General features: G+C 38.6%; 1 protein-coding gene across 1 annotated transcript in view; it reads right to left on the reverse strand.

The window, feature by feature from the left end:
* Window positions 1-686: 686 nt before the first annotated feature.
* Window positions 687-26,991, reverse strand: part of tsc22d2 (TSC22 domain family 2) — a 52,052-nt gene continuing 25,747 nt past the window's right edge. Inside the window, exons 2-3 of the mRNA XM_041791058.1 lie at window positions 3,539-3,590; window positions 687-3,043 (exon numbers count right to left, since the gene is read on the reverse strand). Of these exons, the coding sequence (XP_041646992.1) occupies window positions 2,702-3,043; window positions 3,539-3,590 (394 nt within the window). The 3' untranslated portion in view covers window positions 687-2,701. The remainder of the gene's footprint in view (window positions 3,044-3,538; window positions 3,591-26,991) is intronic.

Here is a 26,991-nt window from a genome sequence, read left to right on the forward strand (position 1 = left end):
AAGCTTTGCTTTTTGTACTTAATTCTCAGATGTACATTGCTATAGACAAAAGTGTCTCCTAAATGATTGTGAAATTATCAAATCTGTTATTTTTAGTCCCTCACTTTGAAAATAAACACTGGACAGCTGAACAGCATTGTTAAATTGTGTGGCAAAACTGCAGAGATGCATCTTTAAGGAAGGCCTAAACTATTTTTCCTGTCCAGTGACCTCTTTTCTCTTGAATAAAGTCTGCTGCCATCTGGTCGCAGGAACCTGGTACCAATATGTGAGACAAAAAGACACAGGAGTTTATTAGTCCTGGTTACTATTAACCTCATTACTAACTTGATGTGATCTGTTTCTATAAACGTTATTAGCCTTCATCTGTAAGTTGTATATCCTGTGTATAAACTGCTGTCTTTCATTTGTTTTCTACTGGTTGTACAACAAATTGCCCCAGGGGATAATGAAGTGTACTTAACTTTAACCAGGTGTCTCCCTGCCCCCTTCCCCCCAATTTGGCCATGCCCACAAGAACCTACAGACTTTAAGTGGCGCAAATCTTTCAAATGGTCTAAATACTTCCATCTTTACGTGTATGTTCAAACAAACCGTTTTTAGAGACAAATTTCTGCTTTTGTTTTGCAGAGACTTTCAAGAAAATAAATGTATAAAGAAGCAATAAAGCACATGAAGACATTCTCTTAATAAAACAGTAATTTATTTTTGACTGAAAACTAAAATTGTCTGAACAGCACATTACAAGGGCATTGTTAAGATTTTCTCTCCAAGGCTCAGTGATCACTTTCATACAGTACACTTGGCATGTACACGGCATCTCCTTCAAACAAAAGAATAACAAAACAGATGAAGACATAAGCCCATTTGAAATCCAACAGAAAAAGAATTTAAGAGTCCATCCTGTAGGAAGATGACTGATTGTACAATTACCAAGCATTTAGGTTTGGTTCTAAGCCACAGAGAAAGAAACCGGATCACCTGACAACAGCAGGCAATGACGGCACAGGAGGCACAAAAGACACAGACAAGACATCCCATAATATGCTCACACACAATCGACGGCTCCAGCTTTAAAGTGTGAAATGTTACGTTTCTGTACTTTATTTTCTTGCGGACATAGTTGAATTGTTTGTATTTTTTCTGCGTGCAAGCAAAGTGTTGGTACAATCAAAATCTAACTGCTGCATTCATTAAATACATTTAAATCTGCAATGTAACAAAACCTTTTCTCTGCATATGACATTTCAACACAGCATTTACATGAAAACAAAAAAGATGGCTCCTTTTCTGACTCATATTTTGTGCACAAGGCCTTTCCCTCCATCCGACACAATCATCTCTGCGTTCTTCCTCCCTCCTCCGTGCATTGTTCCCTTTCTCTTTCATAAACTTTCACAACCTTTCACAGACTTGACAGGAAAAATGAAGAGTGCTGGATAAAAACATGAGGTAAGAAAGTGGTTTGATTATAGATCATGCAGAACATGCAGACTAGGGACAAAAATATATAGGGGGAGGGAAAGAGTAGAAAAGAAAATGTGCATTTAAAAATGGACTTACACAGCTTCACGTCTTTGGTTATAAAGTAGGTCGAACAATTTTTTCACAGCTTTTCATCCCCCTAAAAACCAAACCCCCAAATTAATTTGTTTTGACAAAAAAAGGCTTAAAAAGGGTAATTTATGTTTCTTTATCCAAGCATCCCATCACACCTCAACAGGTTGTACAAACCCTCTGCTCATAATACTTTACAAAATATACATTCAACCTGGGTTTCACCTAATGTAAGCTCGCCTTTAGTGTTAGCACTATTTCATGAGAAGGAAAGTTTCTATTATGGATCTTATTGCCTACTTATTGAGATCTACACGTTGCAAGAGACTACCAAAATTTTAATAATACCTGACAGCTTCTAAAATACCAAAAGACCAAAGAGAAAGGTTTTTTTGTGTTTTTAATAAGTTTCTCCATGACATTGTTCATTTACATTGTGAAAATAGCAGCCCTGAAATAAATAAATGCAAATACTAAACTGAACTAATGAAAATAAGTAATGTGTTAAAGAACGGTGGCTCTGAGAAAAACAACACAAGCTATTGTTGCAGCATTTAACAAGCCGAGGCTCTCGACTCGCTCCGAGGCACCCGCTGGCGTCCTCCTACGCCGCTTGGGGAGGACAGACTTCTCCCCCTTTCCCCCCTGTTTCTGGCTTCTTCTGATCCAGAGGGTTCTGTGGGGGTGGGGACAGTCCCTGTTAGATGTTACAGCACCCTCAACACCTTACAAGGGTCGCACCACCCTCTTCTGCCACTTGTTGTCCCGACAAATTGAGCTCTCTGACTCCTGTCTCGCACCAAAGAACAGCATGCAGTTTTTACGGTGTGCTCCAGCTCCTTTGTCCCTTCGTCTCAGAGACAGAATAAGACTTCAAGGGATGCTTACTGTCTTAATAATGTGTTTGCCTGATGATGGCGGCATGCACACTGAAGCATGGTTCTTGGCGGCAAACGAAGATGTTGTTAACTTTTCCTTAAATGGAGCACGCACGTTGAGCGCAGAGCCAAGCCTTTTTTTTTTTTTTTTTGCTTTATGGAGCTGAGGGGACGGTAGCAGATGTTGTCTTTGCTGACAGGATCTCACTCTCCTGTCTGCGGGTGGTGTGAGTTTGAGCACGAGTTCTAGGGTAACGGGGAGGGGATCACGCCGAGGTGATGTTGGGCTGAGGGGCGACACTCTGACCCCCCTCATGGTGAACCGACGAGGCCGGGTTGTTGTTGTTGTTGCTTGTGACAAGTGGGTTCTGCTGCTGCTGCTGCTGCTGCTGCTGCTGCTGCTGAAGTGGCGGCGACGTACTGCTGCCGCTGCTGCTCTGGGTGAGCTGACTGGACAGTTGGTTGAGCTGCTCTGAGTTGGCGAGCGACTTCAGCACGGCGTTCTCACGCTCCAGCACTGAGTTCCTCTCGTACAGCTCCTTGATGTGCTCCTTCAACACCTCGACCTCTTCGCGAACAGCGTACATTAGGTGGCTCTTCACCAAGTCCTGGAGGAGAAAAGAAGTTAAAATTAGCAACACAGTAATACTATAAAGACTATAAATACTTTGGATATGACACTGAATCCTTGGTCTAACAAAGGGGAGCATTAGAGCAAATCCACAAGTAGAACATCCTGACCTTTTTTTTGACAGCATCTTTTGTGCACACTAGAGACCGCCATAGGGGTTTTAAACATACATTTAAAAGAGGTCACCTGTCAGTCAGACTACACAGACCTGCTTCTCAGGTTTGATTCATTAAAAGACAGTCACCTGAGATCTTATTATAAATAACAGGAATAAAGAAAGTTTTACCAGAATGAGATACCAAGATTTTATCATTATAAAACCTCCTCTTAGTGAGTTTTGTCTATAGGTTTGCATCATTTACACCTAATACAGGGAAACATGATTCTGAAATAGGTCATGATCAACATGCATAGAATCTGTGTCACTTAACCACATCTAACACTTCTACACAAGCAAGAGAGAAAAACTCACCATTGCCTGCTCGATCTTGTTGTCAATCGCAACAACACTGGCACCAGATGCACTGTAAACAGAGAAGAAAGAGAGAAATCCATCAAGATACATATCTCATTTTTTTTTACACATGCTTTAGATCGATATCAGCTCTTTCACATCAGCCTAACACCACATCTGGTTCTAAAGCAGAAACCATAGCCTCACAGGATGTAGCAAGCAGATCTGTTTCTAGAGAATGACAAAAATAGATTTTCCAAAATACACAGACCAAAAAACCCATACTATTTTAAGTGCACTAGATTAAAACGCCCAAACTGAGAGACCTAGAAAGAATCAGATCAGTTTTATTAAAGGAAAAGGGGGCAAAGTTACAAACATTGTCAGACCAAGCTCCTTTAAACCAGTGGTTCTCAACAGCTGGGTCACAAAGCTCTTTCTAGTGGGGTGTCAATGTGTGCAAGGAGAAAAAAGTGGCAGAATGTCTATGTATGGAAGCCCTAAGTGGACATACAGTAAATCCATACAGTACATTTGTTTTTTAGGTCTCCTATTATGATGAGTAGATTTCAGATTTTGCTTCAAATTTTCTATTAATTTACCTCTTTTGCTTTGAATAACAAGGCTGGTTTTCCACAATACCAAGTAAATTCCCCAAGCTTTCTTGGTAAATTAATATGTTTCATGCATATCCTTCCTTCAGTTTGCTTTGTCCTGTCTGTTCAATACTTCTTTTCTATCTAGGGTCCAACCTAGAAAAAATGACACTTGAATGCTTGCATTTCTCAGGCTCGAAAAAAAATGAACAAATATCTTAACACGCATTTTAGGTTAAAGAAATACTGCCATTTCATCTAAATTTTGATAAATTGCTCAGCCCTAATTTTAACCCGGATTATGTTTATTCAAAAGCGATTGCTGTAAGGTGTGGCTACCTGAAAAAAAAAACCTTCACCTTGTGTAAATTTCCATTCAGACAACAGCTACTGAAGCACCTGTACGTGACATCTGTCATTCATGAAACCAGGTGTGAGGCTGATGATTTCATACCATTACAATAATGAAAAGTGTGTCATTGATGAATCACAGCATAATCACACTCATGTGAGCAAAGTAATAAACGAGAGCAGTAGCACCTGTCTGAATGAAAGCATTAATGCATTGAAAAAACGTACAAAAGAGGCTGTTTGAATTTTTCAGTGGAGATCAAAATAAAATAAAGCAACTAGATTCTAGGTTTTATCTATGCATGGCTACTTTGTACTGATATCAGAGTGGCTCCTCTCCCTCGGGAGTCTCTTTGCGGGTGCGGCCATCAACAGCTTGCATTATCACCAAAATCTCATTGTCCTCTGTTCTTTGTCCAAACTCGTCTTGTCGCCTCGTGCTGAAATGTGAAGCATCCTCACAGCCTTCACGAGCGTCCCACTTCAACACAACGGTGGCGCAACATTTTGTCCCAACCGCCCTGCCCCCTCCGAGAGGAAAGAAAGGCACTAACATTTCTCCACTTCACACGTACAAAAGACGATTAACTTACTAAGCCAGGGGAAATATCCGCGTGCAATAAAACGATGCCAATGTTCGAGGGTTTTACATCACGGAAGCACAAAGAAACCCCACAAATCCTTATCCGTCTCAGAGAGGTCTTGCACAATCGCCGCCCTGCTCGGATGTGGACGAGGAAAAAAGAAAAAACAGCCAGGCCACGTTTTGCACGCCGCTAGACGGAGCTCTGCCATTGGGAACGGAATGTGCGGAGGTCTGATACTCAACAAGAGTAAAAACTAATCTATTAAAGGGGCTAGAGATAAGCTTCACGTAAATAGTTTTCAAAATGGCCAACAAATTGGTGCATACATTTGTCAGAATCAAAGGGGATTTCAGCGTAGTAATTACTCATTTTGAAGCAATACACATGTAAATGTTTATGATTTTGTAACATACTTTTATACGTGTAAACATGACGCAACTAGTTAACCCAACTTGGGAAGCCTATGTTGAGAAATATGCCGTGTCTGGTTAAAATATTACACACAGCTTTGAAGGAAGTTAGCTGAATGCATTACAACAGTATGACCAGCAGCATCCTCATTGCTTCACTGTGCGTGCCTGTCCAGCGTGTTGTGGGCAGCCCCCCAGGGGAGACACGCACTACTAAACAAACACTGATCAGATGCCACGCTTCAAGGAAAGGTAACACATTGGAGAGTCATAACCAGAGAAGAAAAAGTAGAAGAGAAGTGACCTGCATGCCTGGCAGCTGTTGGGGAAGCACAGCAACATGCGGTGTACAGCAAGCGTGACAAATGACAACTTAAGCTAAAGGTACAACAACACTTTCTTTCATAACCCGAAATGTCCATACCGAAAGAGCAAACACGCCACACACAATACAGAGTCAACTAAAGAATAGTTTAACAAACATTTAACACACGGCAGAGTGTTAACAAAAGTCTGTAATTACCTGACACATCTGGCTCTGTAGGACATCAAACGTCCTGAATAAGTGGGTGAACTTCCTGGTGAACAGGGCAGACTGTAGCTCATTTTACAGCGCATGGTGCCTGTCTCTGTCTACAAAGTGTCTCCAAAAGTTTTCGTCAGTAGTAGGACTCCTGAGAGTATTCAAACACGGACTGCTCTTGTTTGAGAGGGAGCTGAGTGAGACTTAAAACTCGCAGCTCGGTCACATGGACAGAAAACAAAGAGGAGGAGCTCTGGCTCCCTCCTCCCCTCTCTGCTCCATTTATTTCCAGAAAGAATCTCACAAGTTAATCACTGTCATAAATTATACACTTAAGGCTTAATTAAAACGGAGACAGTGTTTTGCAAACACGTCTAGTTGACCTTGTTTCTGTTTTACAGTAGAGACTTTCACAGCTGGAGGAATGTTTTGCTAACCTCATTAGTTATTAGGTTTTTCATTCAACCAGTTTTATTTCCAATCACTTTTCTCAGCATACTGAATGTTTCCCACCAGTTTAATCTAATTATTCCACACTGAGAGTATTTGAATTTCAAGCACATCACGTTTTAATTGGTCATGCTGACTATAAGAGGAAATTTTCACTTATTTTCAACCTCATCTCCAGCTTCCTTATTACTGAGTGTGCAATTGTTGCAGATAATCTAACCCACAAAGTTGCTGGGGTTTTTGTGTTTTTGTTTTTACTTTTGGCCACACCATTAGACATAGTTTGCATCTCTATGGAACAACAAGCCATATTAGGTTAGGGTTTAAAAAATAGTTTTCAATATTTTTTAATACACCTGTTTTAAAACATTATTTTTGCTGTTTTAATGGTTAATGGTATTAAAAGAACAACTTTATAAAAGATATCTCTTTTACATGACAAGTGCATGGAAGAGGAATAAAATATGGTTTGGTACCAAAATGTGTTTTTCAAATTTTGCTAACTGAAGATAAAACTCAATATCATGAGTGTCAAACTTATTTTTCTTACCTTGGTGTCAAATCAGTCATTAACATCATTTGATTTTTTTTCTAGTATGACATCAAAGTTTTTAAATTCTGGTAGAGTCAACCCTGTTTAAAATTGGACTTCTAGTCTAAGCTTTTGCTTGCTCTGTTTTTAATGTTTTCCAAAAGGGGTCAACCAATAATGGTTTTTCAAGGCCCATACCGACAATCAGGCCTGCCTGATGGTTTCACTGGGCCCCTAACAATCCCAGAGAATTGCTCCTCCAGCTGTGATTTACTGATAGCATCAATGTATGTGTGTTGAATCAGTAGCATTGGTGCTAGCCATTTTTCTGTCCATTTCAGTACTTTTGGCCCATTTTTGGTACTTTTAAATCCCATTTCACCACCTGATCTGCCTAATTTTGCCACTTCAAACCCATTCTTGGTACAATTAAATGTCAATACACATAATTGGCCAAATGCACAATATAGGCTATCATTATTGGCCAGACTGATAATTGGTCTACCCCTACTTTCCGATACGCTCTAAAACCAGGCTTTTCACAGTGAAAAGCTGCATCCCATAATATAAATGTATATACAAAGATGCAGAAAACTGGCCCCACAAGCAAAAGTATGCTTTTATGGTGGATAAAGTGCACATCAAGGATTTGTTGCTTTGGTTAACTTTATGAGCCATAAACACTGATTGGATGTGCACATTAAAGAAATACAATTTACCTTTCAGGTTTCTATCACAGCAATTAAAGCAAGTAATGGGAAATTAGTGGTTAAATTAGTTTGAAATGCAGGACAATTAATTAAGTATCCTAGATTTGTACAGTTTTGTTCTTCATAAACTTTCTGGGTGCAACACTAAGACAAAAAAAATGGGAGGTTAAGGAAGACATGCTGAATAATCGAGCATCCTTAAATGGTTGCTTTGGGTTGATGGATAGCATGACAGATCCCCACTGATTTGATGACTGCGGGGTAAATGAGTAGAATTCCTCATGGAGTGACTCATGTGTGATCTCCAGGCTGATAAACAACGTGTGGAGAACACTTTCCTCCCTTTGAACCGGGCTTTAACACATCAGGGACGTTAAGAGTGAAGAATGTCCACCGGCCTGGGCTGGAATGTGTTTTTATCAACAACAAAAAACAAGGAACATTCAGGTTGGGTCCCAGTCTTGCTTGAGGAAGCTTCGAGAAGGACAAGAGAAAAAAAAGTCTAAACTAATTTGTTGCCATTCAGTGTCCAAAGAAAACAAAGCAAAATGTACTTTTGATTCAGAGAGGAAGACATGTGGTGGTTTATATAAGGACCACTCACGGTGTTAACCTCCACATGGGCCTTCTCTGCAGTCTGCAGCAGCACACATGCACTCGTCTCCCCCAAACAAAGTCTGCGGGACCACGAGGAGGCACATTCCAGCAGTGGACACCTCCGGCCACGAGGCCAGAGCCTCTACGCCCAGACATCTGTGTCAGAACCACCACCATGCTGTGGCAACACACCGAGAACAAGTTATCAAAACAGGCCTGTAAACACAAGCATTTTGTCTGCTAGCAGCTTACGTTAGCTTCTCCATCATTTAGCATGTCTCTGCCTGCTTCTACCTACTCACACACTGCCAACAGGTAAGGGAAAAAGGTGTGAATTCAAAGTCTGAGATGCAAATATGACTGGGGACACGTGTATGAGCAAATGGTGGTCTCCTGCACCTCTCTGAGTTTATCACATAATGTCTTGAGGCGTCACAAATCCAATGTGGTCTGAATTAAAACAGGGATGAACCGGCACACGTCCCTTGTCGCAAAGCACACAAATGCTCACAGTGGGGGGACACAGCTGTATAAATCAGACCTCAGCCTTTCAGTGATAAGCCTTCCACTCTCCTCCCTCTTTGGAGAGTGTATTTCCAAACAAAAGTTGAAGGGTGGGGGCTACAAAAACAGAGCACAGTGCTCACTGTCTGTCTTGAACTTTCTCTCTCATTTAGACCAGGTTCAGCTTAGAGTTTGTGGCGTTAGTTTTAAAAGCTGTAGTACATCTCCAGTGCCAGATGAGGTCAGCAGAGGCTCCAGTTAGCTATGACACAACCTCAGTGGAAATACACAGAAATGCTTCAGGCAAGAGAGGTTTAGTCACATCTTTTATGAATGATCACAAAGAATCTATTGTCAGGGCAGAGATCTGTTAGGGCTCTTCATTGGGACTTTTTATGAGCAGACTCAAAAATAAGGGAGTTGTTTCAAAATCAGATCTTTCCTCTCCGACAAAATTAGTCCATGTTCATTGATATACTTCTGTTTTGTTTGTTTTTTTTTGAGGGGGGGGGGGGGGGTTGCACTTGGAGCAACAGCTGAGATACTGTCAATAACATTGAAGAGTGTATGTGTCCACTCTCATTTTAATGATCAGTAACTGGTAGAGGTAAAAGCACCAATAGTCTAGGGGGGAACGATTCTCTGTCTCTTCTTTGCCCTTTACTAAATTATACCCATTACTGCTAGGATACAGTTCACTTAAGTCTGCAAACATTTGACTCTTGTGTCCATTTAGAGTTGGGCTACAAGACCTAAAAGTGGCCTCTAAATCTGACTTATTAAAAAAGGTCAAAGTAATTGACAGACACCAGGACCTGAGCTCTAGTGGTCCTCATTTGCTATGTCAAACAAAGAACCAGTATTTTTACAAAAAATGCCAAATCTTCTCTGCCAACAGCCTGGCACCTCCTCCCCTTGCTGGTCACCAGCCTGGTCACACACTGCTGTGGGACGGCATCCTGTTCTTCAACCAGCATCTGTCGTAAGTCAGCCAATGTGGTTGTATTTGTCACTCTAACGCCCAAGCTGATCTCACAAGTGTTTAATGGGGTTGAGGTCAGGACTGTTGGAAGGCCGTTCCATCCTTTTCACTCCCAAATTCTGGAGTCTCTGATAAACCCTGCTCTGTGAGGGGGATGTCATCTTGGAGGATAGAGTTCGGTCCCAAACTGGAGATATGGCATTGCCAGCACCTGGGGGTACCAGAAGCTCAAAACAAGAGTCATTAACAGGTGCAAAATAAGCTGTTTGGCTTTGGCAGAGAAGATTTGGCAAATTTTTAATGGGTGCAACCCACATACTCAGCTCTGCTGCTCATTCCACAATTGCATGTTCTTTAAAAATGTGGCATCATTTAACAGGGAAATAAACAGGGTTTCCATCAGTATCAGATTTATTGCCAAGAAGCATTATTACAATTAGGAAATAATCTACCAAACACAAATTTCTTTCTTTTTGTTTATAATATTAGCTAGAATAAATTATATTGATACCTGTTTGACACCACAATAACGAAAAAAGAAGTTGTAGATACCCCATATTGGGCTTTTTTTAAATCATTGAAACATTGAAAGCAAGCTCCTGTACTTTGTCTACATTGCTGGAATACATTGGCAAACTTTGGAAAAGTAGGTAGAACTGGTAAAGAGTGAGGGTCATATCCACACATTTCCTAAATTTTGCCCATGTCTTTGTGCAATATTGATATTAGACAGTGATCTCTCACTTTTGGTAACAAAAACATGACTGAATTCTGAAGTTTCTGCCCTTTTTGATAACACCAGTTTTAAAATAATGAAAATTTGACTTTGTTTTTAAAAAACATGGTATGTAAGAGTATAGAAATTTTTTGACAGTCTCATTATATGGAAATTTTACAAATGTTTCTGTACAATTAAGATTTTGTGTATGAGTTTGTTTAAAATTTTCGATGACTAAAAACAATAAACTGCCCACTATTGGGTGTCTTTGACTTCTATTTTTGTTGCTAGTTTGATTTCTACTAGAATCAAATACAATTCTGATATTATGGCAAACATTTGTTACTTTTTCACACATGAAAAACAAAACAGATTTTACGGTGTGTCCTCATTCAGCTAATAAATGTCAACATCTAATAGCCAAAATAGACAAATCCTAAAAGTGGTAAAAAAAAAAATTAAAATGTTATATTTCTCTGATTTCATGACAACTGAGCACACTGAGGGAGATTTTTTTGATACTATCAAAAAGTCAAAGAGCTCTCGAATCTAATATTTGATGAGAGAGCTTTGCGTTAAACAAAATATTAGGTCCTAACAGAAGACTTTTCCCTTTTTTAAAGAAGGTGAAAAATTCACCTGGGCACATGACTTGAGTTTATTCTTCCTTGTTTGTGCCAAGTTCCATTTTTATAAAGTTACAGTAGTTGTGTATCCACACATCTAACTAAGCACCTACATATCAGGCGTGCTTGTTGTAGTTAAAATTCTTCCAACCAGAAGTTTTCCCATGGAGTTATAAATTGCAAAATTCAAAGGAGCGCGAGGTATTTTTTCAAGTGAAGTTGAAATTCCTGAGTTACGTATTCATCAGTTACATATTCCTGAGTTACGTTTTGCTCCAAAATAGCCTCAAAACAAAGAATCTGGACTATCCACCTTGGCCCTTATTGCAATCTAGAGCTTCAAACACTGCGGGTAACAATTGCAGGATGCTGAAGTATGTTAATATGCACCTCTGAATGTGGAGCATTTCTCAAATGCTGCATTGTTGGGACGTTTGGTCTTCAGACAGGGTGGTCCAAGTTGACACAATAGAGACTAAACAAAATAAGACAGACCTCAGGAAACCCTTGTCTGTTGATTGGAGTTTTTATTTTTCCAGCACTAAATCAGAGTCATGAGGAGGTGTGCCTGCTGCCACCGCACTTCCTCGTAAACAGACTGAAGGAACTGTCCCACTCGCACCCTCGCCTGTTGCATAATCTCCAGACTTTTGCAAAAACATCTCTTCTGCGTGTTTTCTCTATGTGACGTTCTCAAAGCCCACAACATGAACCTCCCAGAGGACCTTTGGCAGACGATTCTGTGGATGAACCGGACGACAAGGAGCATGAGAAGGAATCAAGGACGTCCGGGGCTTAATAAAGGCGATGATAAGATCTGAATTCTGCGACAGCGAGAGCATCTTTCTTAATTTAAACTCAGCATGCTAGTTTAGCCTGTCGAGAAACAACTAGCAGCAGGGATGTTTGGCCATGGCTGCTGAGTCGACCCTACAGCTCATGAAGAAATGCTAAAGAGCGGCAGGGTAATGTGGCCCTCAAACTCCATATGCAAACACAGCAGGGGATCCAGGTCAGGGGTCCACTGCCTTAAATAATCATTCCAAGACAGTGCTCAACTAAAACCAGATCTTCAGCATACACCACTGTATTATATTTCACTGTGACAGATTCAGGCCTGTGCTGTTAGTGTGGTTCGATTTGACTAAGAGCCCACTGGAATGTGTTAAAAGTAATAGTGTTAGTCCAGAGGCTTTAATGGAAAACGCTGGCACCTCACTGTTAACGAGCCTCTGTATTCAACAGAGCATTTATCACGGGATCAAGGACTTAGCCTCGTTTTGGGCTTAGTCTCTGAAGTGCAGGGGTTTGGGTCAGGCTAATGACATTAGGCACCATGCTGCAAAAACACAAGGCCTTATACAGGACTTAGTCATAGTCTTTTATGCAGACTTCTGTGTGGCCTTTGTGGAACTATAGCTTCAGTCACAACTTGGAATTAAGCAAATGGAGATCCAGCTGAAAACAAAGAAGGAAAGACAGAAGTTAAAGCTGAATGTTCTGGCTTATCTGATCATCTTTATGTTGTCTTAAAAGCTAAAATCAAACTAATACTCAGGCTGACAGCACAGCACGCTGCACTTCCCACTGACTCTCTCTCGGTCTCCACTGTGCAAATAAGGATTCATGCTTATCGTCCAAACGAGAGAATTTTCCTGCACTGAAGTCAAATACCAGTCTTCTGATGACTGATTTGTGGGTCTTTGGGATAGCAGAAAATTAAGGCAATCATATTTTTGGAGTGGGCGATATGAACTGCGTGCCAATAAATGAATATGACCTGTTAGTTGTATATTTTAAGTATTGTACTTAATTGTATTATAAAAGAAAACAATAACTAAAAAAATAAATACTTAAAGCTACAACAAGGAGGTCCAAGCTTTCTGCCAGCAACACCAAAATGACCAGTCGTTTGCTTTCACACTCACATGACGGTCAATACATGCACATAGTGGGAGAAAAATTCCACATTTCCTGCCAAAAAAGCTGTTGCATTGCACTTTAGGTTAGGTAACAACTTATAATAAACAACCCGGGTGGAGGTCCTGTCCATGTTTAGGGCCAGAGCACTAATATCAGAGCAAGGAACCTATCCTATCTGTGGTTGTCAGCACCTGAAATTGGCCTTTTTAACACTGTCTGCCCATTTAACTGTTGAACTCTCTCTTTTTGCATGTGCCAAGATGGCGGCCAAGAGATGTACTGTCAGATAGCGAAAACAGCATCTACGTTGTGATATCTATGCTCATGCCTACCCAGCAGTACAGCTTCTGCTGCATTCGTAGCGAATATGTGGACATCACAATGTGACGTTCAGAAATTGGCCTAAATCACTTTATTGAATGATTCACAAATATCATATATTGTATATTTAAGTTTTTTGTGTTTTCCCAAAAACTACAAAATATGATTTATGCCATTCGTTTAATAGGGTGATGAATCCAAATAAAACTTAAATGAGTAATTTTGTATTGAATTTGTCTTGCTTTTATATAGCGTTACAGTTTATGGGATTAAAATGTTATGTTTTACTTCAATAATCTTGAATAATCACTGCCACAATTTACCCCAACGTATTCTCCCCAAAGGCACAACTTACCCCACACCGGGGGCAAGTTGTGCCATAAGTCCACTTTTTCCTGAAAGCTATATTTCAGATCCAGAGTTATTGTTCCCATGGATGCACCACATCCTGAAATATATGTACATACCTAAGTTGGAGGCATTACTGTTATGCTTAGCAGCTAACAGCTAACTTGAAAGAAGCTTGTTGAAGCTACCGCTCATGCCACTATTATTACCCAGTCAATACGTTGTTTTTTTGTAAGGACTTGTGCCATCATAGTGTCATTAAGAATGATGGCTTCCATAATATGGTAAAAAAAAAAAAACACTGGCCTGCCACGTCATGCCCCCCCTCACTACACAGTCTATTAGTCCTTAAAGCTTGATATGAGGATCAGTCTTCCTCCACAAGCACCTTGTCATTACGTTTAGACATACAAGCTGATGTACCGTGACATATAAAAGATTTTAGTACATTTACTCTATATTGATTTATTTTTCCACTTTTCTTTTAGAAATCCTGAAAGCATTTAAATTCATCACAACAAATGGGAAAAACCCTCATCTTCAAATTGCACAAAAAGAGTAAAAACTCTAGATGATGCAGGACCATTTTTTAATAATACACCATATATTTTTTGTTTGTATACTATATGTATAATTTTAATTCAGTTTTATTAATAGCTTAATTCAGTTCTGTTATATTCCATATTCACTTAAAATTACATAGTTATTTATTTTTACAAATAAACATTTTAGGACTGAAACAACTCCTCGAATTATTCGAGTGATTAGAATCAAAAAAATCCTCGAGGCAAATTATCTGCCTGTTACTATAACGTGACTTGCATGATGTGAGGCGTGAAAATCTCGAGGGAAGAGAAGTTGATGCATTAATGTTTACAGCCACGCATCCTGCGTTTTTATGCATCCACTGGCCGTGGCTTCATGGCACATATGGCACTATGCCTCCACCGGTGAACCTACAAAGATCTCTGAGTTTACACATTACGCAATATGAAGACAATCAGGCTTCACGATTCAAGTCCTGCTCTGGTGCTTTCCCCCTCTCTGTGCTGCGCGGGCACATTATACATTTATCAACTTTGAAACTAGTCCCCTAGAAACATCTGTAGTATTTGTAGTTTGTGGTCAGAAGAGGAAGTGGAACTGAGATCTGGATGAAATGCACCCTTCTTCCTCATCTATTTGCACCTTTATTTGCAGCATTTGACCTGCTTTTGGTAAAAAAAAAAATTTTTAAGTAAACAGCAGCTGTTTATGTTTAGGTATCTCCCAAGTGTCAATTTCTTTATCTGACTAAATGTGAAGTAAAAGTGATGCTGAAGAAAAGAAGCGTGCATTCAGTTCCTGCATAAATAAGGTCAAATATCAACCATGTTTCTGAAGAGAAAGTTGACATGAGGGAAACGTCTCTCCAAAACAATGTCATCTTTGAGATGTGAGGTCTGTTGCATAAGTGGTTATAATTATTGATTTCCATCGATCATGTCCTTCCTGTGTCAAAAATGGCTGGTTAACATTTAAGATCAGAGCTCTGGGCAATATCAAGTCATGTCATGTCCATCAAGACTCAACAGTTACGATTTCACTGTAAAACCGCTGCATAATTTATCTAAAATTATGTACCTTCTACTGTGTGCTCCTCTGACAAAGACCTTGAAATTAAACTGGGCTAAGTCCTCTGAGGAAATGCCCCACAGCCTGTCAGTAATTACAAAATTACTTTTTGTGTGTGTTTTCCATTTGTATGAAAGGAAGCTGTTTCTAATTGAACCCATGCCAAGAAAAAGGCCTATTTAGAGATTTGCAGATGCTGAATAATCAACTGATAGTCTAAAAATAAAAGAATAAGACTGACTCGCTTCTGGAAAATGACCAACTAAGGATAAAAAAAGATTGAAACCGGTCTGATTCTTCTAAACACAGTAAGTAAAACTGTAGCTTTCCCACTTCCAACCTCCCTACTCTTCTTGATCAAATAATGAAATGTTTGTTTCTGTGTCATAAAGAGCACCCACTAACCTGGTCTGGGTCAAATAACTCTCCCCTGCTGAGCACAGGGCCGCTGATCAGGTGCTTTCAGGCAGAATATAAATCTGCCATTCCTTTATAGTCCATAATCATAAAGTTGATCATTGTGGACTGAGGGCTGTAAAAGAGCTGCTGCTGCTTCGTTTAGGAGCAATCAGAGACTCACAATGATTCCATTCAGCCGACCAACAGATCGCTTTACAGGAATGTTTACAAGTGCAGAGTGTAGCTGCTAATTTAGTGAAGCTGGAATATAAACTAATGAATATCAGGCTTGAGCCTTTTAGATGACAAAAAGAGGTACGATTGTGATATCATAGGAAATAATTGGAAAAAAATGTGGGGATACTAAAATGAATTGTAAGTAACTTCCATGGTTTAGGCTCCAAAATTAATCTCATCCAAGAGATCTTTTATTAGTCATGTCAGGAAAAAGGTGGAATAAGACCTTCAAATTTAACATTTGTCTATCAAATGCTTCATCTTATAAACCCTGCAAAGCAATGAGGTGACCAGATTCTTTCCCTGTGATTAGGCAAATCGATCTTGCAAAGCTTGAGCTGATAAGGACGGACCAATCAGTGTTATTTAAGTAGAACTACGCTGTAACTATGGAAGTGGTTTGGCTGTAACAACTACAAGCCTGTAAACCATGTTGGCTAGCAGAGAGATTAGCATGGATGCAGCTTGAGTGGCAGTTTCATCAGACCTGGACAAAATGTCAAAAGAAGAACCACACTGAAAGCTTTTACTTGTGGAAAAGATGTTTTTGCCTCTCTCCCGACCAGCTATGGCAAGAGTCTGATTTACCATCTGGCTCAACTGATAGAGAAGAATAGCATATTGATGCATTATGGCTGCCTGTTTACCCCTCGCCCACAACATCAAAAGTTTTGTTGTTCTTATTGGTCCATAATGAATGAGACAAACAGAACCCTCATCCAGTCACCCTAAGAATTTTTGGTTTGTTTGTTAAAAGGGTTCTGCTTTTCTTAAACACCATGTATGGGCTAAATCTTGAACAGAGATCCCATGCACAGCCCAGGCTGTCAGAGGCCAGTTGGTTGCAGGAGCAAAGTAAACAAAGAGAAATAATCCAGTGCACGCTGAAAATGACTTTACTTAGACTTTATTATGAGCAAACAACGCGTTCTACCGGTAGCTTCTTCAGGTTTGCCCAGTTCCATGGAGCCTGTAGAGTGCAGTGAATTATTTCTCTTTGTTTAGCATATATGGATGTTAAATATATCCCATGCCACAGATATGTGAAACAGTCTATGTGGTATGCTAGGTTACAAATGTATCTAATGAAGATGACCTAATTGAGCCCATCATGATTTAAGACTCCTGAAGCAAAACATAAATAAAGAGAAATGAAAACTCGAATCTGAGAAGCTAGAACCAGAATATTAATGTATTCAAAGAGAAAACTGTATTCTATGTTGATGATTCCTTCAACTCACAGTTGCAACTCCTCTATCAAAACAATCTGAACAAGCATTTACAAATGCAAAAAGAAAACTGCGATAGTTAAAGTTACCACACTGTGTGTGGCAACTGAGAATATACAAACACATGTATGTAAAAAGTATTCGTTTCGGCAATGCATTTTGACCAAGGTAATTTTAAAAATTTACTTTAATCTTCTGCTACAACTTTTTCAAAGCTGATGAAGTGGCCAGACTCCATGTCTTTTATCAGGCCAATCCAGCTAGAAAAGCTCCAATCCACAATGTGTGTGTCGAACCAAACCCTGTTTGACATGGGGGGGTACTGCAAGCCGGTAGCAATTAGTCAGGGTGTAAAGTGACAGTTTAATCAAAATTCGACTGCACTTCTTTACTAAAACAACAGCCAAGAGCCACACTGTAAGCTCCTCTAGCAGAGCAGACATCTTTGCTCTTCTCCTGATCTGCCTCAGCATAAGTTTTATCCACATCACGCTCTCCTATCACTGATATGGGAGTGTTTACTTGTCCAGCTAACTGTATTTATTTCATGTATGTTTTGTGTCAGTTTTAGGAAGGACAACAGACGGAAATTAGCGACTTGCTTAATCTGGTGCAACCATGTCTTCATTTTCTATTTATGAATAATCAATGTCACAGCACACTGTCCCTTGATAAATAAATGCACCAAACTAAACCCAACCTGGAGCTGTGCATGTCTACTGCCTCGTTTTGCATTGTCGTTTTGATTGGCTGGTCATTACTGTCACTCTCTAAGAATTTTTTTCAAAAGTTCTACCTTTCCCAAACACTTTCTATGGGAGCTTTCCCAGATAAATGTGAAATATATCCCTGCTATGAAACAGTCTATCTTGCATGCCAGGTTAACTTGGCATACTTCTTTTTATGAGACAGATGAACTGGAGAGGAATGGGTCCACTGAAAATTCTCAGCAAACCTTAAAATATTTACAACTTATAAAAATTCAACTATCGAGAAATTTTAATCATTCAGCAAAAACCAACCAACCTGATGTTTATTTAGTTTTTACTTGATAGTACAGTATGTTTAAGAGAGACCGTGTGCACAAGTTTTGCTGCAATTCTTGGCATTTCAAATAAGTTGTTACCAAAGCTTTTTCTTGTTTAACTTTTTTCTTCAAACAAAGGTTTATTCTTCCAGAATTAATTTTTTTAGGATTAAGTGCAGATATACAAAGAGTGATTCACAACCCACAAGTCATTCTCGACATTATTTCACAAACATCATGACCCACTTTGGAGTCTGTCGTGCTGCAGCAGATGTGGCATCCTAAAGACAAACAGACAAGAATGTCTGGATACCCACAATGTGGCAAAAACTTGTGCAAAAGCCCACAGCTGGTTAAGCTAAAAGCTCCAGTGATGTTAGGGCACGCTGCCCAGCTGAGGTTTTCCATTTTTCACAGAGCAATCATTTTCAGGAGTCAGGAATGCTCTCTTATGCCCTCAATCTGTTTGTGCGCAATCCTCCCTTCGCTTCCAACAAGTCCAACCTTGCAGCAGAGCAGGCTCTGGACAAAAAGAGCGAGGCGGCTCCCTAAGGTTTACCTGCGGTTAGCTGAAAACATTTGGATAAAGCTGCACTGTTAGTCACAGGGCCTTCAGGCAAACAAGAGTTGGAACAAGAACAAACAAAAGTGCTCCGTCTTATGACGCTACACACTTGCTCAACTGCTACTGTTGTTTTACTCAAACGTCCACTTTTCATCCATCCAGCTGGTCTCTCAAAAAACAATATGGTCATGTGGATGTTGGTACATCCTTCACAGTTACCCACACATATACAGATTGCCCTCTGACACAATAACATCTGCTTTATTCCATTGGTCTTCCTTGTTTATGTGCCAAAGCTGTCAAAGATCATGAGATGGTAGATAAACTAGGATAAATGGCACCTACCATATTAATTAAAGAGAATAATACCCAAGTTGATCACATGTGTGGAATAACAGGAAATAGAAATAACCTCTAATATAAACTGATAAATTTAACCCTTGTATCCCTCCCTCTTGGGAAGTAAAATAAAATTTAACCATCAAAGTCTTTTAGACAAGTGATGAGTTCAAGAAACAATCCCAGGATGAAAAAGTCTGCTTTTGTGATACTTCGGTAAAATCTAGGGTGAATCTTTGTGCCACAGCAAACATCTAACAATCCCTTATGCAGTTGTGATGATTTGGATTAAGCCAGTTATGAAAAAATATCAAATTTAGTATAATTTTTCCCATGAATGCCCTCAGTTGATCCAAACTGTCAATTATTTCCTGCAGTTCTTTGATCAGACATTATAGCATAATTTCATGACTTGACAAGCTAACCACATGCTCAACATAAAAGTAATACTGTGCCATCTAAAATCCAAAGTTTGTTTGTTGGCACAGGATGAAATATCCATGGCAGAGAGCCAGGGCATCAAACAGCTTCCATGGGAGAGCACGCAGGAACTTAAAATAGTTGAGGGACACATTACAATTATAAACCACAAACTCATTACCTTATGAGGACAATCCAACTGTTACTCACTAACTTAACTCACCTGTTCAACAATAATAAAAAAGCAAGTCATAAAGACGCCGAACCTTTGAGAGATAAAGAAACACTTAAGAAAGCACATCCAGTACTCCAAAACTATTCCCAGCATGTTCTTAATAAAAAAAAACAGTTTAATCTGCTTTTATGCCAATTAGAAATGTTAACTTCCTGATAAAGGCTCTATGATAAAAGGTCAAATGCAGTTGTAAAGGTCTAATCCATTTCAGGGGCTTCATCCATCTGTGGGTGTATTTTGATGACTAATTAGATCAAAGCAGTGCATCCAAGGCTGACCCATCTTAGAGGCTACTCTAAATGTATCCCTATTTCCAGTCCAACAAAGGATCCATCTAGTGCAACCTTTATGGCCTAACATATCCCAAAATTTATTGCACACAAATTCAGATGAGCAGGCGGACTTTCGAGCAGCAAAGTAACACAATTTTGAAAATAAAATACTTGTTTGTGAGAAACAAAAAAGGCTCAAAACTTTAAATTGTCCTTAAAATAATATTCTAAGTTGCATGACATCAGATTTGTTAGCAAGGTGAAAGTATTAAGGGTTCTGGGTGACTTGGGAAAGAGACAGCTGGTGATGCAAACATGGAATCCTTCATAGACAAGACAGTCTCATTTCAGATCAGCCTGAGGGTCATATGCAAGATGTGAATGCTTGGTCCTTTGAAGGATGCCACTCCTGAATTGAGACACAGCTTGAGTGCAGTGACTATGAAATAATTTAAGTTAAAAACTAAAACCTGAAGAGGATAGTAGATCTATAAAGATAATTTCTGTCTTTCGGTCTAGAAAACTGCAGAAATTGTTTGTTCAACAAATCAGTATCTTGGAAATGAAGTTTTAAGTATTTATAAGTTGATCTGCGTTCCTTGAACTGTTAACATTTCCCTCATTTGATTAAACGTATCATTGTTTCTTAGGACTGATGAGTAAAGAGGAATGTTTGCTATGCGTTATGTTTATGTGACATTGTCAAGTCCATACTAAAATGTACCAAATGGCCTGATAGGATGAGCAGCTTCAGCTCTGTTGTTGATTTCTTAGACTTTGGAGTTCTCAAAATCAAAGAATGACTGTATCAATCATGTAAAGTAACGAACTGCCCCAGCTATTATGTCATACAACACAACCTGCGTCATGTTAACTCAGTGTGATCAGCTATTTGCAGAGCTGAAACACTCTGGCACTGTGCTGCACTCGAAAGCAACTTGAGCGGGGATCCTCGTGACTGGCACAACGTTGACACTTGATGTGTCCAACATAGTGTCAAAAAGTTCACCCTGATGCTTCTTTTGCATGCATTACACACTTATAGCTGCTCAGATGTCCACACTAACAAGTTATTTAGTTCTGTGGTTTGTCTGTGAGTGCTTTTTCTCTTATATTGAAAGAAAATTTTGGCCAAACAAAAACAAGCCATTCATGTCTTCATGCCATTCATGAATAAAACAAGAAAAGATGCCAGCAGAAAATTTCTGCCAAAATCTTTCATAATAGTTTACAGAACCATTCCTCGTTTGCCCAGCGGCAGTGTATCCCAGTTACACAAAAATGTGCATGATGCAACTTTTAATAAATAGCTCACTTAACCTTTGATATCTTTTTAATTGCCCGATTTAGTTTTTTTAGTTGCTACTTTACTCACACAAATAAGATATATAGCATGAATCAGGAACCTTTAAGTGTACTAAATACTGATTTAAAGGGGGTGAATATTTATGCAGTCACTTATATTACATTGTATATTTGTATCTGATTGACATTACTTTGAAGAAAACTGTTTTCACTTTGACATTGAGGAGGTATTTTTTGTACATTTTTTGATTAGAAAAGCCAAATTATATTAACCATGACTTATTTATAAAATCAGTAAAAGGGTAAAAGATCCAAGGAGGTGAATACTTTAATAGGCAATTTAAGCAAAGATCTCCAAAAAGGGCTAAATGCATAAAACCACTAATTGTGTGAGCATTAAACATTCATATTGTGGGTCTTCAGACTTTAAACAGCTTTCCATCTCAGTTTAATTGCAATGACAAATTCAAAATGATGGTGTTATTGATTATTTTGGTAAAGTAACACTCCAAGACTTCATAAAAGCACAAAAGTATACAAAAAAAATCACATTTTCTTGCAAGGTGCATGAGTAGGAGTTGTGCAGGCTCTGGTTTAGTCAGCCAGTCTAGTCCAGGCCACGCACACACATGGACACGTAAACACACCCGAGCTCGTACCTATCGTTGACAGGCTTTGACCCTCGTAATCTGCTAGGCCGGAAAGCCTGGTAGAAAGCAGTGGACGGGTTCCTGCATTTTAATGGGGGGAGGAAACAGAGACAGGAGAAACATGAGTAAAGGAAGGGAAACGTGTAAGCTGGGAGGGAGAGAGAGTGTGAATGATAGAAGAGGAAGAACCTGGGCCACACAGAGAGGTCAGAGGAAATGATGATTCAGTCCAGAGTCAAGGCCAAGTGCAATCTGTGAATATTTCTCGAAGGCATAAAAGCTCTTTGAATACTTTCTTAAAATAGCTGTATTACTGCTTATCATTTTCTTATCCCTCTAATATTTATTCTTACTCTGACCTTTACACTTTAATTTAAAAAGTCCTTAAATGTTCATTAAAATCTCTTGTAAGATCTGACAAAACATCTGTGCCACTCGTTCACAGTTATAATGAAATAAAAGCGCGGTAGACAAGATAAGAATGATCATTATCAGCATAATAATAGTGTGAAGTCATTGACTAATACTACCATCTTTAGTATATCAAAAGTGTTCTCTGATCTAAGAGGAAGTTAACTTTGTAATCTTCCATCAGTAATAAACATTCATTCATTTACTTCTACCTAAGCGTGCCAATTTGTAGGAAAGAAAGTGAACTTCAAACAGGGGCAGTTATCATGACAGCAGAGGGGAGATAAAATTACTGGGTGCATCAAATATTTACCAGCATTTAGTTAATTGCTTGCACAGGATGTTAATAATACACCAAGTTTATAATAAAACCAGGCAACAAATCCCTGTCCTTGGTGTTTTTAGTGCTCTTTTTAGCTTTACAGCCATAAAAATATACATTTTTTAAAATGTGTGTATGAGATTGATGATAAAACCTTTTGTTTTTCACTGTCATTTCAACTGTTTAATGGCCTGCCTCTGTGATCAATGTTAAATGCTGGGAGGGGAAAAATGGTCAAATCAGGCACATTTCTAGTCTAGAGTCTATTGATCTAATTTCAATTTAGTTTATTTGTATAAAAACAAGTGTATTTAACGATTTTAAAGATTGTATTTTGGGGCTTTTTCATGTGTTTAAGGAGAGTTAGGACAGTGGATAGAGTCTGAAACAGGGGAAAGAGAGTTGCTTAGGGACAGTCAAACCTACGACAGCCACATTTAGGACTGTAGCCTTTGCACATGGGATGTATAACTTGAAAAAGGACCCAAAATGGGCAAAGCACCTTTGAATCAGCAAGCAAGCCCCCATATGTCTTGAAGCTGCAAAATATATTTTCTTTAAACCAATCTGTTTTTATTTTTTTTGCTAAACTAGCTTTTTCAGTAAAAAACAAAACAAAAAACAATTCTCATGCTGCCAGTGCTCCCAATGGGTTAACATGTATGTTTGCACCTGAACATACAATTTTTAAAAGGAGAAATGTGTCCTAGAATACAAACAGGGTGTTTCCACAAAATCACAAGTGGACAGCGTTACTATTTATCCCACTCTGAAGGTCTGAAATACAATGGCAGGCAGGATGAAGCCATTCTTCTAGGGTACAAGATTATCTGTCTTACTGATCTTCTACTGTACTGATGACTGTCAAAGAATGAATTACAGTCAAGTTTCTATATCTGGGCCAATGACAGATTTATCACTGCCACACCCCACAAACAGCAGCTAAGGACCTCCGAGTTTCTTTGTGCACTGGTGCGGAATTTCGACACAGCAAGTGTGAAGTTTAAAGAGCTCACAAACAACATAGTTCAATGCAGCAGCCTGAACGAGGCTGAATACCTGGTTTTATTGGGACAAGGAGAGATTTTATATGTATGAGTAATAAATTACGTGGAGAGGAGAAGAGAAAAAGTAAAAAGTTGCCATTTAAGATAAAATGTCAAGAAATGGAGGCAGAGTTGTGATTCAGCTATAATAATGCAACCAGTGTTAATTTTGCCAGCTATTTTCATTTTAGTTTTAGTCTTTAAATGATATGCATTTTAGTTTCAGTCCCATTTTAGTCATTTATATCCTTTTTAGTTTTAGTCAAGTTTTGGTCGACGAAAATTCAAAACATTTTAGTCTAGTTTAGTCTTTACTTTTGGTCCAAACATTTATTTTCTTGCCTAAATTTGGTAGCAAATCATGGTAGTGTGTTCTCTGCACCCTGCCAAACCTGTCATCGTAGATCTGTTTTTGAGGGGGCAATAAAGTGTATCGCATCGCATCGTATTGTGTGGTATCATATCATATAATACTGTATTATAGTGAGTTGCGTCATGTTGTTTCATGACCTGATCTTACTCTATAGGAATTGTATGATTGAAGTAAAAAGGTCCCTTTCATAGACTACATGTAGTTTACATTGACATACAGCATTGTAGAGAAACTCAGAGCTCTACCACATCTGTTTGTTTGGCTTTCTTATATATAATGTCCTGTACAAAAATATGGGGAAGGGGTAAAGGACATTTTTTTAGTTAACTTAACTGTTCGAATAACTGCAGAATTTATTTAAAAAATGTATATATATATATATATATATATATATATATATATTTTTTTTTTTTTCTTTCTTTCAGCTTTAGGTTTAGGTAAGTCAAATACTCATTCACAGATTTTGTTAAATCCTACATATTTTTTTATTGAGATGAAGCCAGCAGAAAGGACAGCTATTGTTTGGTGTTTCTTTTACGTTAACCGTTTTAACATTTTCCAGTAAAAAATATATATTATCTTTTTAAAATCTTGTCCTTCTTCTTTTCACATATTTTCTATTTTCTGACTTCGACTTGCATACATTGTTAGTTGAATTAGTGATCATCTGTCTTTATGTGTGTAATAACTGTACTCAAGTGTCAATAAAGTTTTTTTTAAAGTTCACAAAAAAACTGTTCTTTAATGTGACTGTGGTTAATCGGTGTGTGAAAACCCACAGGCTGTTGATGAAATAAACACCTTGCTCTCACTAGCAACCCATTAAAAGCCTCACAGTTATATTGTTTTCATAGCTGTGACCTGACATCACACCTTAATTGAAACAGCCCCTGGCGGGCACAAGCAGCTTCCCAAAACTGTGCACCATAGAGAAGTTGACAGTTTTGGTTGCCACCTGTGTATTTTGGCCAGTTTTGTGGTTTCTTTCTAATGAAAGACAGTTGTTGTTCAACTGGATACACTATCCAAAACCCAGGGTGGAGAAAATAGCAGTTTAATATTAATAGATGCTCCGCTCTCCTCCTAGGTAACAATCGACGGTAGCACCAAACAGACTTATGCTATTCCTCACATCAAATATGGTATTAATCAATATTTCAATAATAGTTTTTCATGTATTTTGTCTGATTGTGTCTTGAATTGTGAATCAATGTAGTTGTCATTTGTTGTTTTAATCTCTAGGATGCCAAACTCCTGTCTGCAAAACAATTTTCCTCTGGGTACTAATAACCTTGAAACAGCAGCATCATTGATCCAAACACACCACATTAAAGTGTCTATAATTTTCTAGACTTTTAGCCTGGCAGACTGCAGACATAGTGGTATGTAAACATCACCAAAGCAACATTCTAGCTCAGACTTTTCTGGTTTTGGTGATTAAAATTGTGTCACTGTGCTGTATAAACGTCAAGAGACAAAACTTACAGTTAAAATTCATATCTCAGAAAAAGACCTCAACTGCCGTAGGTCTGTTAGACCAGCTTTAAACTCCACTAAATTATTTGTTCATACAATATTAACAGCTGACATAGGCAGAATTTTACAGCCAAAATATTGTCTGTAAATAAGCAGAAATTTTCATACGCAGCTACCGATATAATGCTGATGATGTTGTGCATCCTTACCCTCCAAGCCTCTATGCAGTCACGACTCAAAGCTATGAATAGCATGAAAACTGATGCTATGCTTGCACAGCATTTTTAGCCAATGCTAATTTTCAAAATGGTCCCCAGACTGGCCTTTAAAATAAAACTCAAACATAAAGACAGAAGAAAAAGTGATTCACATATCCTCTACTAAAGCTGTCAACATTTCTCATACTCTTTCATACCAATGGTTTAGACTAATAAAATCTGTCATTTTGACTATAAAGAGTATTCAATAGTATGAAAGCTTTACAGTAAAAACATGATCTTGAATCATATTTTCAACCAAAAGCTGACTCAAGAAGGAGTGAGAAAGCAATGACTACATTTACAACTTCATTGAGCTTTAAGTTCTGCTGACAATTTTGTGAAGTTTTGACAGTCTGAGGGCATTAGCATGAAAAAATATTTTTAAAACAAAACAACAATCATGTGATTAAATTACCACATACTAGGTGCATGTGGCGTCCACTTTTGCTGCTGTGGTGTTGAAACAGGAACAAAATATGTGATTTTAAAAAGCACATCTTAACTAAAAATTCATATATGCAGCAATAAATATGTAAATTCAAAACTAAACTGTCCATTAGTACTGGCAGAACACTATCAGACAGAAAAAACTAATGCACTAAAACACCACTAAACAAATAACACCACATCGATTTTGGCAACATGAGTGAAATGACTTCACAACAGTCCCAGTTTGGCTTTCAAGTTGTCCAAGTTTGCGTTCCACAGGTCGGGTTTTCATCATGTTGTTCACCAAACAGAAGAAGCCGTTTGTTCAGATAAGGATTTACATAACCCTTTAATTTCTTGTGGATGCTCCTGTGTTACTTAGCCCAGATCTCTAAACGAAACCACAAGGCTAGCAAATGCCCCTGGACTTTGATTATAGAGGCATTTACAGCTGAGCTAACAGTTAGCAAATTGAATAAAATGATCAAAGTAGTCGTTAAGTCTAATCAGATATAAAGCTGAAACAATAAAACATTTACAAGAAGAGCCAGCTACTTTGAGCAGAAGTGATTTGGTTTAGTTGGGTTTTTTTTTTTTCTTTTTACAAAGATTGAAATTAAAACCTTTCACTGGCTTAATGGTTTAAATGTGAGGATTATAAGTTGTTATCATATGAAGGGACAC

The sequence above is a fragment of the Cheilinus undulatus genome, linkage group 7 (genome assembly GCF_018320785.1).
Source record: "Cheilinus undulatus linkage group 7, ASM1832078v1, whole genome shotgun sequence".
Lineage (NCBI taxonomy): Eukaryota > Metazoa > Chordata > Actinopteri > Labriformes > Labridae > Cheilinus > Cheilinus undulatus.